General features: G+C 44.8%; 1 protein-coding gene across 1 annotated transcript in view; it reads left to right on the top strand.

Moving 5' to 3' along the window:
- Window positions 1-15159, top strand: part of ptgfrnb (prostaglandin F2 receptor inhibitor b) — a 65852-nt gene that overhangs the window by 29081 nt on the left and 21612 nt on the right. The window contains exons 6-10 of the mRNA XM_084713306.1: window positions 4322-4468; window positions 4583-4743; window positions 4946-5066; window positions 5748-5967; window positions 6140-6327. Coding sequence (XP_084569432.1) covers window positions 4322-4468; window positions 4583-4743; window positions 4946-5066; window positions 5748-5967; window positions 6140-6327 — 837 coding nt within the window. The remainder of the gene's footprint in view (window positions 1-4321; window positions 4469-4582; window positions 4744-4945; window positions 5067-5747; window positions 5968-6139; window positions 6328-15159) is intronic.

Raw genomic sequence — 15159 nt, 5'->3', positions numbered from 1 at the left:
TGCCTCCTCGAGCCACGCGCTAATAGAGCCTTTTTTTCTCTTTAAAGCTTGTTTTTACACAATTTCTGCTCTGCTAAACTCTGCAGAGTGCAGAGCGGCAGGAAGAGCAGCTCATGCCACAAGTCAGACCTCAGCGGTGAGGACGTGACACGAGGTCAGCAGCAGCACCGACTCTGCTGGATTGTTATCGCACAGTAAGATATCTGCTGTGTATTGTTCTGTACTGGTCTAACCAGCAAACCGCTAAGTGCGGTCTGTGTTCTTCAAAACCTCGATCAGATCGCTATGTCATCCTCATGCAGGTGGCTGACCACAAAACATGAAAGCTATGTCAGAGATAACGTGTGTGTCGTGTCATGTGTGGCTACAAAACAGCAAAATACCTCATCACAATGAGAGTCAGACAGGAGGGAAGGTTTGCTTTTTACCATTATTGCCAACAGAAGCAAAAGTAGAAAGTACTTGTTGTCATGCAGGAAGAAAGGCGTCAAGGCATGGGAAAAGACTAGAGAACTATGAGAACTATGTAGTACTGAATTGTGGGCGGAGCTGAAACATGGTTCGGTGATGCACCAAAGCCGTGGTCCCCCAACACTAACAGAAACCCCACTAAGTGACTACGTACCGGTCAGTTACAAACGTACCTTCAGTCCAAATCAGTTCAAGCTCACTTCAATTCCAACAACCTGACACAGAAGAAAAAAATATACCATCCTGTCACCGTCCTCTGGCTCTGGTGGCTCAGACCTGTCTGGACGTGTCCAGTAAAGCTGCTAGACGGGGGCGTCCATGTTTCAGTCAATGTGTTTTGTCATATGTTTAGTTCTTCCTTGCTCCGTGCAGCATCCTTCCACCAAGTTTCACGAAAATGAGGCCAGTAATTTCCCATAATCCTGCTGACAAACAGGCAAACAAACGCCACCAAAAACATAACCTCCCTGAAGTACATAACCAAACAATCGTCTTTGTTGTTAACTGCATCTGCAGTGACTTGTGCCCACGTTTAGCTCCTGTTTTAATCTGCTTTTCTTCTACAGTATGCTGCGTGTAAACACCAGTTTCCAACAGCTCCCGCAGATTAACCTTTAAAATAACCCCGAAATCAGTGGGAGGTGTTGTTGATTTTTAAGCCCTAAAAAAATGCACTAATTCTGTGTGGGTCAAGTTTTTTGTCCTGAATCATTTTCAGTTTTATAACACAAAATATTAGTAATGTTAAGGGTGTTTGCATGTCCTTTAAATGTCTGGAATTTTAGTACGTTGGCTTAGTTTTAAGGATTATAAAGGGATAGTTCAGCTTTTTTGAAGTGGGGTAGTATGAGGCACTTATCCATAGTCGGTGTGTTACCTACAGTAGATGGCGGTCGACACGTCCCCAGCTGCAGGAGAAAATATTTACAGTATTTTCACTGCTTTGCCTTCTGACCAGACAACTTCTTCTGATGGAAAACAGCTGTAATATAAGCCACATGACGCTCTCTTCACACCAACCAAACTCCATTGGCAAAATCACCAATTTTGCGCTGCAGAACACATGGGTTTGTTTGTCTACTGCTGCATTAGTCTGTTAGTTTGTTTATGTTATTGTGTGACTTCTGTGTTTTAAAGATTTAATTTGGATTCAGCAAAGTCGCACAAAAACACAACAAACTGATACACTGAGGCAGCAGTAGACCAGCAACTCATATGTCTCCGTAAGCTAAAATTACTGTTTTTGTCAGTGGAGTTTGGTTGCTTTGCAGAGAATGACATTTGGCTTATATATAACAGCATTTTCCCATTGGAAAAGGTTGTCTGATGGCAGGCTAATGTGGTTTAAATGTTCAAAAACTCTATTTTTATTTTCATTATTGTTTATTTATGTTGTTTTATAGGCTTTTGAAAAATATTACAACCTTATTTAATTGATATCTGGTGAAAAAGGAAAATTTCCATTTTTTTTGTAGAATTTTGGCACAAAATATGGGTAAAAATATCAGTATCATTATTGGTTTTACTTAAATAAACAAGTATTTCTGGTTTTTCAAATATATCTGAGTGTACTGGTCAGGTGCAGCACACTGTCGTACAGTACCAGAGCTCCTGAGCCGGTGACGAACGCTGCTGTTGCTCGACTAAATAAGGCAACATCTCAGTGTGAGAGAGGCGCGTGGCTAATTGGCAGGGAAGCTTCACACGTTCTCATCCATCAAAGTGTGTGTGTGTGTGTGCGAGTGAGTGTATGTGTGTGTGTTTCACAGCAGATGGTGACAGTGCATGAGTCGGTGTGTGTGTGTGTGTGTATGACGTCCAGATGACATCACACAAACCCCCTCCTTTGCCAAACACACTCGGACACAGTCTTGCATATTTATTGTGCATGTGGGTGTTGGTCAGTGGTTTGTATCGTCATGCCAACGCTGTCTGGTCTGGTTTGTGTCAGTGGGTACTTGTAAATACATACACCGTGTGTGTGTGTGTGTGTGTCTGTTATCTCACAGGTAGGCAGGTGGAAATCTTACCGTGTGTTTCCCGTTCACTGACGCGTAAAGGTGCAATCTGGGTTGAGAATACCTGCCTCATCACCTACAAACACACACAATCAACAGTGTGATACACACCTCATCTCCCTCAGTGAACGGCTTTATATTGCAGCGGGTCTATTTCTGTTGTCTGGCTCGTTCTCTCAGCTCTATTTAAGGACCAAACCGCTGAAAAAGAGAAAAAGAAAAACCACAGAACTGACTTTGCATTCGTCTGCTGGTTCTGGACTGTTTGTAAAATGACTAAACGTGGCAGTGACTGATGAAAGTAACGCCCCGCTGGGATGGGAATCATTTCTCTGGAGGCGGCAGCACAGTGACTCCATGTGTGGTATTATTAGGTTTGAGTTGTTCATCAGGGAGCTGATTGTTCCCTTGAAACTAGTATTAATTTCAGCCCGACTGATACAGACAGTTAACAATGATAGGGGTAATTATACTGTATGTATAGCTCTGTTATTATGTTGAGAGACGCAACAGAAATGATGTCACTACCTAAACAATAGGGACCTTCTTTGAAAGCGGTGGGGTCTATGTATACATATATGCACGCTGTATGGCCAAAATCTGCAGATAACACGACATTACAGCCAGATGTGATTATTAATCATCTTTCCATCAAGCATCCACTTTTCTGGGAAGCTTTTGCACAAGATTTTGGGGCCTGACTGCCGGGATTTTCTCCCGTCCTGCCACAGGAGCATCACTGAGGTCCAACACAGATGTTGGGTGTGTGATCAGGGTCCAACAATTATTTTTTTTTTGTCCACTGGCTCGGTGGTGCAAGAATGTTATTTGCCTGAGCAAAATGTCTACTTGCCCTGATTAAAATTTCACACATATGTGACAGGTTTTTGGCTTCTTTCTCTGCTGTCACTTGCAGCAAATGTTCAGGCAACTTTTTAACCAGGATGCAATGAATGTTATATTGCGTTTCAGCTCGCTTGTTGTTTTTGGACAGACGAGGCCTGGCATAAGTGTTTACTGGCCCCGGGCCATCAGGCAGTCCTTATTGTTGGGCTAGGACCAGTTTGAGTTCATCCAAAAGGTGCTGGATTGGGTTGGGTCTCTGCTCAGCCCAGTAAAGTTCTTTCACACCAAACTGGGAAAACTGCTGCTTTACAGACGACTGGGTTTTCAGATTTCCCGACGGGAATTAAGGAGCCTCCATTACCCAAATCGTTTGCCTTGAGTCAAGTACTTTTAGGGTGAAGTCTTGCAGTTATGTTCAGTGGCATTTGGGTGCATCTCCTCATTTGCGGATTATGCCGTCCTGTTCTTTTGAACCAATTTATTTATGGTCGAAATGATCCAAACTGTTGCAGAGCCGGTTCCCTCTTGGTGGAAAAGGCCTTAGACCCGGTCGTGTCTTGGCCACAAGGTATCATCAAGAGGGCTGTTCTACTTTGTAGTGCAGCACAATGCCCTTCTTTTCAGCTGCAGCTGTGAAGTTTCACAAAGGTTTTGGGCTGGGCTTTTGTTCAATTTGTTTGGCCTCGTATGTTGCGGAGCGAGTTTGCTGGTTGCTGACGAGTGTCTCAGGTTGTCACATTCAGCCACGCTGGTTGCAGCTTGCTTGTTCCAGCTCATCTCCGCCTCCCCCTTTGTAGAAATTAGGATTGTGTTGCTTCGGTGGCTGACAAAACACAACCTCAAGTTTCAGATTGTAGCTGTCCATGCAGGATCTCACTTTCTGTGTGGAAATGATTGCATGTGATAATTAAGTTGCACAAATTGGGCAAAAATAACAGTTTGAACGACATCATGTAATTAACTGTATGATTTCTAACTTCTAACAGAACCGAGCTTCACGCTGACCCTTGAACCCGTCCTGAGCCCCCAGATGACGTCTGAACCCACAGAGCTGGCCTGTCATGTGACCAACATCACCCATTTACCCCCGGGAGGCCGACTGGGCGTCACCTGGGAGCACACCACACTTCCTGGTACCGTTAGCTCCGCCTTTGTCCAAATCTTTTCTGCATTTATTTTTCACCCACAGAATTCTTTAAAGACTAGAAGCGTACTGGTTTGATTCCAATCTGTCCAATCACCTGCAGGTATAGGCGACGATCCTCAGACATCGAACTCCATCGGCACCCTGGACGGCCATGGCAACCTGTTGCCGGGGTCGAAGTATTCGGAAAGGCTGAAGAGCGGTGTGTTGTCTCTGAGCAGAGTCCAGCCCAACACGTTCAAACTGCGATTCCTCCGCACACAGGTAGCAAAACATAAAGACGGACGATTTGAAACAGAAGAATGTCCTTGATGCTAAATTACGAATTCTGCTATGGTGATGGCGTGACGAGCCCCTCTATACCTCTGATTGACTCGGGCTAGCTGCCTTTGTTGGTTAGGTTCTTTTCCAGCTGAAAGCGAACACAGTAATGTTGATGACTGACTTGTTTTGCGTCTCTCTGTAGGAGATCGACAAGGGCGAGTATGTTTGCACCGTGTCTGCTTGGAGTGTCAACAGCCAGGGTGACATGGTGAAGACCGCTGAGCACCAGAGCTCACCGCTGACTGTACAATGGGTCACCAAACGTAAGGACGCTTTTGAACCAATTCTTACATATTGCACCTTTAAAGGATGATGGAAAAAGCATGCAAGTAGCAGAAACATGAGCTGGGTTTTGTTTCAAAGATAAAAAAAAAAAAAGAAAGAAAGATCAGTTTGCCTGTAAGCTTGTGAGTTACAGACAAAAACCGACTGATCCAAAGCACAGAACAGAAACATGACTTCTCTTTGTGCTGTGGGGAAATCAACAATCGACGTCTGGCACCTTTATCCTTCTCTCTGCATGTTAGCGTTCATCCTAATACTCCAGGTCGTATTCTGTGATTTTTAATGAGGTACTTTCAGGAGAAATTTGGGAAAACAGGACCATTAACTCGCATTCATGATTAAGAAAACTCTCATTCGTTGCCAGACAGACAGAGTAACCCTGCTGCTGAGCTTTATGAATAAGCTCTAATGTCTACATATCATTCCCAGACTTCAGAGTGAAGCCCTCAACATAACAACAGACCTCTTGTCTCAGCCTCGCACACACACGCTTCCTCTCTATTGAAGTTGGCGCCCTCAATTTAGCTAATTGAGCCATGATGTAACTGCATTTCTGTGCGTGCGATGCCCTTTTGCCCGCTGTCGGGGATTTCCCCTTCGGACACTGCTCCTCTTAAAGCCCGCTGATCGATTCATTGATACGCCGGTTGCGTTTTCAGGTCCCAAGCTGAATGTCATCGCCAAGCAGATCCGTGAAGCCACGGTGGGCGGGGCCACCTTCGAGATGAGCTGCACCGTGTCCACCGAGAACCTCGGGGAGGTGGGCTACTCGGTGCTCATCCAGTCGCAGGAGAGCCTGGAGAGCGCCGTGAGAACCATCATGACGCTGAGCCCCGACAACGTCCTGCAGCATGGAGGAGCCACAGACCCCAACAGGAGGTACACACCTGACTGCATGTGTAAATTAAAGGGATAGTTCAGATTATTTGTGATTGTATGACATACTTGTACTTATTTTTATGTCTGTCAAAACATAATTAAGAGGTGGTGATTTGAGTGTCTTTTATTTTGAAAAGTATTTCTCTTTGTCTCTCTCTCTGTGTCCACGCAGAGACAGTCTGGTCCTGACAAAGTTCGGCGCAGCGGAGTTTCGGTTCCGCCTGGCGGGCGTCCAGCTGTCCGACAGAGGTTACTACTGGTGCGACATCACCGCGTGGACCAAACAGCAGCCGGGACAAGCGTGGACCAAAGCCACCAGCTCGGAGTCCAACAAAGTCCGGATCGACTTCCAGGAAAACGGTGGGTTGACGAGTCTGCGTTGTGTTCGTTTGAGAAAAAAATCACGCAGAAACCTTGTTGCTATGTGGCTGTACAGGAAAATGTTTTAAGACGGTCAAAAAAAACGTGGACCAGCCCTTTAAATGTCAAACGTAATAGAACAAGTTCTGAAAAAAGCTTAAATCCATCAACTTTTTAAAAGAAAATTCCGATCTATGTTGGATCAGCTCTGCCTGTTATGTTTTGGACTTTTATTTTGTTACTGTTTCATCACAAAACTAAAGGATTCTGACTTCCTGCCTCTGGCTGTTGTCTTCTGCAGAGCAGCGGCCAAAGTGGCTCATGGGTACTGTAATATTTAGTGGCGCACCATCTCATGGAAATAATGTTATTCTCAGAAGTGGAGCTGAGATGCAACAGTATGGTTTCATTAAAATGATGCAGGAGGCTCCGGTGGTTCTGTGAGGGGGAACGTTGACGACATTTATTTGCACAAAATATCAGTGTTTTTGCTCTTTATTCCGAAAAAGAGAAGTGATAACATGGCTTATGAAAAAGAATATTTCACTTTAAGGTTGCAGCAATAGTTGAAAGCACAAACAGTTGATTAATCATTAATAATTAATAAGATCCAACATGCTTTTTCCAATTTTTTTCTCACTTTCTTTCCTTATCTCTCATTTTAATTGCAAGTTTCTTCATTCAACAAATGTCTCTGTCAGACAAAACATGCAAAAATCAATCATGCAATTATCGATTAATGCATTTTTTTTTTAATCTTACTGCCGGTTAATCCGCTTATATTCAAATTTGTTTTGGATGCATAACCGAACCAACAGGAGAAAATTCCAGTTGCAGAGAACTTTTTTGTAATATCAGAATCGGATGTGTATGTAAGAGAACAATTAGAACAAATTTTAGAGAAAATTAAGGTCCTCTTTTTAACAGCAGTGGAATTAAAGGACCTGACAAAGCAAAGAACTGGAGCGTCTCTGAAATAAAGAGGAAATATGAAAAAGTTTCTAGCTTCCAGGTCTGGGCCTCTTAAACTGTGTTTGTATCTGAGAGAAAATCCAAAATACAACTAGAACTGCAAGCAGTTATGAACGGGGGCCAAGCCTCCCCGCGCGAGCCGTTCCCCGCGGCCGCGGGCTCCGAGGGACGCGGGGCTCGGGGCGATCGCGGGGACACGCGCCGTCGTCCGAGCCGCGGCCTTCCAGTTCAGGGCAATTGTCAGGACACAGGACAAAGCTTAGCTGCAGTATTCACTGTAGTGGGTGTGCACTGTTAGTGCCAAAGGCAGAATGCGTGGCGATTTTGATTTGTTGCAATAAATCCCGCCCACTTTGACCAATCATTACGTAAGTTTGCGGTTGGCCTCGGGAGGGAGTCCACATCATGCGCAGCGAATTTTGTAGGAATCCGAGCAACTTTTGGGAAACTCGATTTTTTGGGTTTGTAGCGCCCCCTATTGGCCGATCCGCACCAAATTTGGCACAGAGCGTGTGGATGACCTCTGGAACCACCGTGTTAAGTTTGAAGTCGAAAGACTTTAGTTTGACCGAAATATGACACAACATGTGTTTTTTAAGCTAGCCGAAAAATAGTTCGGTTATAATTAGCGCATTTTTTGTCGTGCAACAATTCTTTTGATAACTTTAGATCAGACACGTCTAGACATCGTATGTGCAAAGTTTGGCGCAGATTGCGCTTAAACTGTAGGAGGAGTTCAAAAAAGTAGGTTTCGGACATGCGGCGACTTAGCGACGGGAATTTTCGGCGAAAGTGGGCGTGGCCTACGTCAGAAAATCCAGCCCTATTCAGGGAACACGGCAATATAAGATTTTTCAACGTGTCATTTAAAATGTGTAAGTTATAGGCCAAAATGCGTTATAGCGCCCCCTAGTGGAGTACACGTGCGATTTTAGGTAGGCGGGATCTGAGTCCTATTCTAAATGTACCCATAAAATTTCAAAGCCCTAAGTGTTATACTTTGGCAGAAATTAATTTTTTTTGTTTATCTTGTAATAAGCCCCGCCCACATTGACCTGTCATGACCCCCTTGAAGGTATGGCCTCAGGGCTGGCCTGACATCGTACGGACCAAATTTGGTAGAAATCGGTGCAGCCGTTCTAGAGATATAAACTTCCCATATCTCTAGCGCCCCCTAGGAGCCAACATTTGCCAAATTCAGCTCATAGGCTCCCAGTCTCATGCCAACCAAGGATCCCTGATTTGGTGTCGATAGCATTTACTTTGACCGAGATATGCAAGATTTTCCATTTTTACGGCTAGCTACGAAAATTTGTTCATTAATAATTCGCGGACTTTTCAACGCAAAAATAATGTTTTGATAACTTTAGCTCAAGAGGAGCAGAAGAGTGTCCGGGCCAATTTTCGTGCAGATCGGACAAAATCCGTAGGAGGAGTTGGAAAAAGGTGGTTTGCCAGTTTTCGCGATTTTGCGAAAAAATTATTTAGGCGGAAGTGGGCGTGGCCAATTACAAAGTGACTCAGCTCCATTCAAGGAATTGGGGGATATAAGGTTTTTGAATATGCGACATACGGTGTGGGAGTTATAGGCCAAAACGCGTTGTCCTTGCTTATAGCGCCCCCTGCAGGCGGACGTGTGCAGTTTTTTGCGTCTGAGGTACGTGCGGGGGTGTGGGCCAGCCCTCCAAATTGCACCGCCCTACCATGCACGGTTTAGCCTGCAGTATGAGTTTTATCAACGGAAGAATAAAAATAGAGGAAAAAAATAATAATAACTAGAACTGCAAGCAGTTATGAACGGGGGCCAAGCCTCCCCGCGCGAGCCGTTCCCCGCGGCCCTCGGAACCCACGGCCGCGGGCCCCGAGGGACGTGGGGCTCGGGGCGATCGCGGGGACGCGCGCTGTCGTCCGACCTGCGGCCTTCCAGTTCAGGGCAATTGTCAAAACACAGGACAAAGCTTAGCTGCAGTATTCACTGTAGTGGATGTGCACTGTTAGTGCCAAAGGCAGAATGCGTGGCGATTTTGATTTGTTGTAATAAATCCCGCCCACTTTGACCAATCATTACGTAAGTTGGCGGTTGACCTCAGGAGGGAGTCCACATCATGCACAGCGAATTTCGTAGGAATGCGAGCAAGTTTTCAAAAAGTCGATTTTTTTGGGTTTGTAGCGCCCCCTATCGGCCGATCCGCACCAAATTTGGCACAGAGTCTGCGGATGACCTCTGGAACCACCGTGTTAAGTTTGAAGTCCAAAGACTGTAGTTTGACCGAAATATGACACAACATGTGTTTTTTAAGCTAGCCGAAAAATAGTTCGGTTATAATTAGCTAATTTTTTGTCTTGCAACAATTCTTTTGATAACTTTAGATCAGACCCGGCCAGACATCGTATGTGCAAAGTTTGGCGCAGATGGCGCTTAAACTGTAGGAGGAGTTCGAAAAAGTAGGTTTCGGACATGCGGCGACTTAGCGACGGGAATTTTCGGCGAAAGTGGGCGGGGCCTACGTCAGAAAATCCAGCGCTATTCAGGGAATACGACAATATAAGAATTTTCAACGTGTCATTTAAAATGTGGAAGTTATAGGCAAAAATGCGTTATAGCGCCCCCTAGTGGAGCACAAACGCGATTTTCGGTAGGCCGGATCTGAGTCCTATTCTACATGTAGCCATAAAATTTCAAAACCCTAAGTATTATACTTTGGCAGAAATTAATTTTTTTTGTTTATCTTGTAATAAGCCCCGCCCACATTGACCTGTCATGACCCCCTTGAAAATATGGCCTCAGGACAGGCCCTACGTCGTACGGACCAAATTTCGTAGAAATCGGTGCAGCCGTTCTAGAGATATAAACTTCCCATATCTCTAGCGCCCCCTATGGGCCAACATTCGCCAAATTCAACTCATAGGCTCCCAGTCTCATGCCAACCAAGGATCTGTGATTTGGTGTCGATAGCATTTACTTTGACCGAGATATGCAACATTTTCCATTTTTACGGCTAGCTACGGAAATTTGTTCGTTAATAATTCGCGGAATTTTCAACCCAAAAATAATCTTTTGATAACTTTAGCTCATGAGGCGCAGACGAGTGTCCGTGCCAATTTTCGTGCAGATCAGACAAAATCCCTAGGAGGAGTTCAAAAAAGTAGGTTTTCCAGTTTTTGCGATTTTTCGGGAAAAGACGTCCAGGCGGAAGTGGGCGTGGCCAATTGCAAAGTGACTCAGCTCTATTCAAGGAATGTGGGGATATAAGGTTTTTGAATGTGCGACATACGGTGTGGGAGTTATAGGCCAAAACGCGTTTTCCTTGCTTATAGCGCCCCCTGCAGGTGGACGTGTGCAGTTTTTTGCGTCTGAGGTACGTGCGGGGGTGTGGGCCAGCCCTCCAAATTGCACCGTCCTACCTTGCACGGTTTAGCCTGCAGCATGAGTTTTATCAACGGAAGAATAAAAATAGAGGAAGAAAATAATAATAAAAACCTGAACAAAAACAATAGGGTTCCCAGCACCGCTGGTACTGGGAAACGCGTATGCTTGCATCCGCGTTCCCCAGTCCCCGCGGGCTTGGCCCCCTAATAAAAATCAGAACAATTACAATAGGGTTCCCAGCACCGCTGGTCCTGGGAACCGCGTATGCCTTGCATTCGCGGTCCCCAGGCCCCGCGGGCTTGGCCCCCTAATAAACTTTACGAGCCCATCGTGCTCATTTGATGAAATATCCTACAACCAGGCTGTGTACAAAGAGCATAACAGAAGAGTAAATGTTGGGAAAATTCTTTCTAACGCTGTAGTGAGATTCATCATTAATTTATAAAGTCATTTTCTACTCATTCTATCACTGATTCGCTTTCAAAACAAACAGAAGAAATCCGTGTTTCTGGAAATCCTCAACTCCACGTCCTCCACCCACACAGTGTTCATGATCACCAACACAAGTTCCCTAATAATGTGCAAAAATAAAGATGCACACACACATTTACACACACCTTAAGCCCTTTGACGCCCAACACAGCCACTGGCCTACTTAACTTTCTTTGATCTGACTGGGAAGTGGGAGACAGTGGGACAGTGGGAGGAGGAAGAGGAACAGGAGCGTCGGAGAGAGGAGAGGAGGAAGGAGGAAGGAGGCAACAAGGAGGAAGGAAGTGAGGCAGACTGAAGTGGAGGAAAAGGGTGAGGGGAGAAAGAGGAAATGGAGAGGGAGTGAGGAAAGGAAAAAGAGAAGGGAGGAGCATATAGGAGTAATTGATGGATGGATAGAATTAGTCCAGGCATTTTAACAAATGTGTGGTTCACTTTCACACAAATTTTGTTCTCAGCGTCGTCTGAAAAAAGTGAAGGGAAAGTTTGCAAAATCTCACCAAAAAATCTCAGTCTCAGTCTATTTTTCTTTTACATTGGAGGAATATGATATATAATAGTATTTAACACTTTTCAGAACAAAAGCAACAAAGTGCTTCACAATAAAAGCCTTTAAAATCACAATATGAAATATCAAAGATGTCAAATGGCTGATAAATGAAAGTGTGAAAATGAATTAGTCGTTCTGTCCACAAACACGCTTCTTAATTGGATGTTTCCTTTAGTAAAATAAATCAATTATTTACTCCATTTTTATTTTAGACACTGAACCAGAAATGTCCCAGAAAAAAAGTGCTGTAAAAACGGGCAGTGATACAGTGGCTAGTGTTTTAGCCGGTCCCTCAGGAGGATGAATTTTTCATCCAAATGCTGCCGATAACCTCAGTTACTGGGTCAGTGTCGTCCTCCAGTGCTTTTCACAAACACTCGCGTGTCTCAATTTGCAATTCAGCTGCTGCAAACGACTTAAAGTGATGTAATGCAACATTTCAGCTTTAAAATGTGAAAAAAAGAAAACGTTATTGGTTGAGTTGTGCACTTGGATCATCCCATACAAACATGACAAGAACGTGACTTAATGTAACGTGAGTAAAACTTTAATATCTCGTCCGCGAACGTAATTTTCTGCCTGATTCACGCAACGTTCAGCGCAGGCATGTGGACGTTAACCTGCGAGGAGAGCAAGCTGCCAGGTTTTTTAAAAGGCATGTTTTGAACGCCCGCTGTACTCGCGCACAAGATGCATAAATCCACTCAGGGTCTTCGCCGTGTGGACCGTCCTCTTCGCATGTTCCTGTTTGACATCTTGGCGAGAAGACGAGCTGCATTTGAAACAACGCGAAGGAGGTCTGTGGGAGGGAAAGACTGAAAGACGATCTTCCATCTCTCTCTGTCTCTCTCGGGGGACGGCAGGAGCCCTTGAGCATCATTTCCTCTTTCTCTCTCTATCGTTTGCCGTTCTTCCTCCCCCGTTCTCGCCGCCATCCTTTCGCTCTCCCACCGTCTCCCTCTACCTCTCTCGCCCCGCTCTCCCTCTCTCTCAGGGACATCTTCAAAGTGAAGCCCTTTGGCCAATCAGCCAGCTGCGGAGACGTGCACCGCTGCTTTCCTTTTCTTTCTCTGCCTGCCTCTGTGTGTGTGTGTAATCTTTCAAGTGCTCAAGTGTGTGTATCCAAGTCGAACATTTTGAGTTGACCCCACACAGAGCAGGAACACACACACACACACACACACACACACACACACACTGACAGCGTTCAAGCTTCAAGCTGAGCATTTTCAAGAACCGCTCATATTTGCCTTAGGGGACGGAAGTTCTGTTCACGCTGTTCGTGTTTGTGTGTGTGTGTGTGTGTGTGTGTGTGTGTGTGTGTGTGTGTGTGTGTGTGTGTGTTACGAGCACATCCACAAACTGGCAACCCTCCCAAGGTTCCAGCTGTATCTTGAATGTTTCAGACGTGTTGCGGTGGTTCTGCCCGTGCAGGGATCTTCGATGACGGCGAATATGGAAATCGCAGAGTCTCACCAGCACATTTACCGTTAAATAATTCAGCGTTTAAGTGATTTTTATAGATGGGTGGTAAATATGGAGTGGCCGCAGGAAAAAACGTGTCATCATCTGACAAGAGCAAGACCAGTACAAAGATTCAGCCTTTCATCGGTTGTATTTCAGGGTTTTAACTTCTTCCACCTCTCCGTCCGTATCATGGACCCATTTTCATCATTTTTAGGGGCAACAGATTTTTTTAGGGGAAGATAGCAGCTTAACCATTTATAACCATTCATGAATCGGTAATAAACCTTGTGTTTTGATTAGGGACCTATTTAAGTTTTAAAAGTTTAGACTTTCTAAGTATTTAGAACATTATTATTGACGTTTATGGCGGCCAAATTAAAGGCAGAATTGGTGGTGCCTTCCTAAAAAAACACCTCAAAGATGGCAGAGTGTAGCTTCCCACCTGTTATATCACACTTGACACCATTTAGACTCTTTTTAAACAAGAATTTGAAAAAAATAAATGAGATGTCAGATCTGTTAATCTGGTCAAGGTGAGGCTCGATAGTCTAATAATGGCGTAAATTTTAATCAAAGTTGTATTGTTTGCTAAGTAACTAAAAAACAAAAAAAGTTATGTTGTTTGAGAGCCAGCTTGCCAACATTAGAGAGTAATCCAGTATCTCATTTTAGGACAAACTTCTAAAGTGTTTCTTGAATGTTCCTGTTGGACTCATTCGCTCGCTTACAGCTCAGCAGTGCAGAGACCCGGGGAAGATGTTTTATATCCATCCACACGGTGTTCATGCAGATAGAGGCCATGTATTATACAGCACGTTGTCTGCATGGCAGCATGAGTAATGCAGCTTTCTTGGGGAAAACTGTCAGAACGTCTTAAATGTTATCAAAGGCGATTCGATCCGCGCGCTGAAGACCGTAACATGACTGGAGCTTTCTGAAGCCGCTCGCCATCGTCTTTTTCCAAACTCAAACATGAATGAATCAGAACGTTGGAGTCAATGTTTTACAGACCGCTGAATGCACCACTTTCAAACAGCCATCCAGCAGTTACGTCCTCGCAGAGCGGTGACCAAACAACCAGAGAGCTCTAGAATCTCGGTCCAAGAGGAGCAGTGGGTTCGTCTGCCCATCTGTCTGTCCGCCAACCCATCTGTCCCCGACATTTGAGTCCAGAGCAGAGACTGCTGTGACATTTGGTTGGATCAGGGCGGTTCCTGATGAGTTTGGTGACCACCCTCGACCTGTCAGATTTAATGACTTGTCTGGCTTATTTTCTCCTGGATGACCATCAGTCCAAAATTTTGACAAGAAGTGTCCAAATGTAAGCGTCCTGGTGCTCGACATGCTGGCTGTCACACTGTCAGTTACTGGGACGCTCCTGTGCTTTTCCTGTGATGACAAGTCAAAATGTCTCCTGTGGGCAAAAAAAAAAAAACCTGTGACAACTTTGCACAATGTCAGGGTCTCTTCATTAATGTTCTTCGCTCATGTTTTGTCTAACACCTTGCAGGTATCGAGGGGCTGCTAGCAGGGCTTTCTACATTTATTCTTTATTAAACAGCGATGAAAGACTGAGCTGCCTGTTCCCACCTTCTGCACACATTTGGAAATCAGCCAAAGTTGAGTGTGGGAGAAACCGGAGCAGGGGGATCCGGGGCGCCTCCTGCAGAAAAATGAATATTTTACTTTACATATTAAAGGTGCCCCTCTCCTTTAAAACTTTCTGCGAGAATTTACCCTCCATTTCTCTCACTGAAAAGGACGAGGCCTGTGCATAAACGTATAAAGGAGAACTCTCTTCTGCATCACGAAACAACATTTGGTGTCCTAAACTTTTAGAGTCGTGGGTCTTACACACGCCGTAAATCAAGAGCGTTGGCAAGTGCGCCTTAAGCCCCTTCACACTGGACGTAATACCACTGATGCCCAACAACATCTGGTTTTGTTGTCAGTGGGAGTTGGTACAATCCGAGTTCGCTCC

Source organism: Lutjanus erythropterus, chromosome 24 (assembly GCF_056507025.1).
Source record: "Lutjanus erythropterus isolate fLutEry1 chromosome 24, fLutEry1.hap2, whole genome shotgun sequence".
In the NCBI taxonomy this organism is placed as follows: Eukaryota; Metazoa; Chordata; class Actinopteri; order Lutjaniformes; family Lutjanidae; genus Lutjanus; species Lutjanus erythropterus.
Note: the sequence above shows the minus strand (reverse complement) of the source record. Positions and strands in the feature narration are given on the sequence as shown.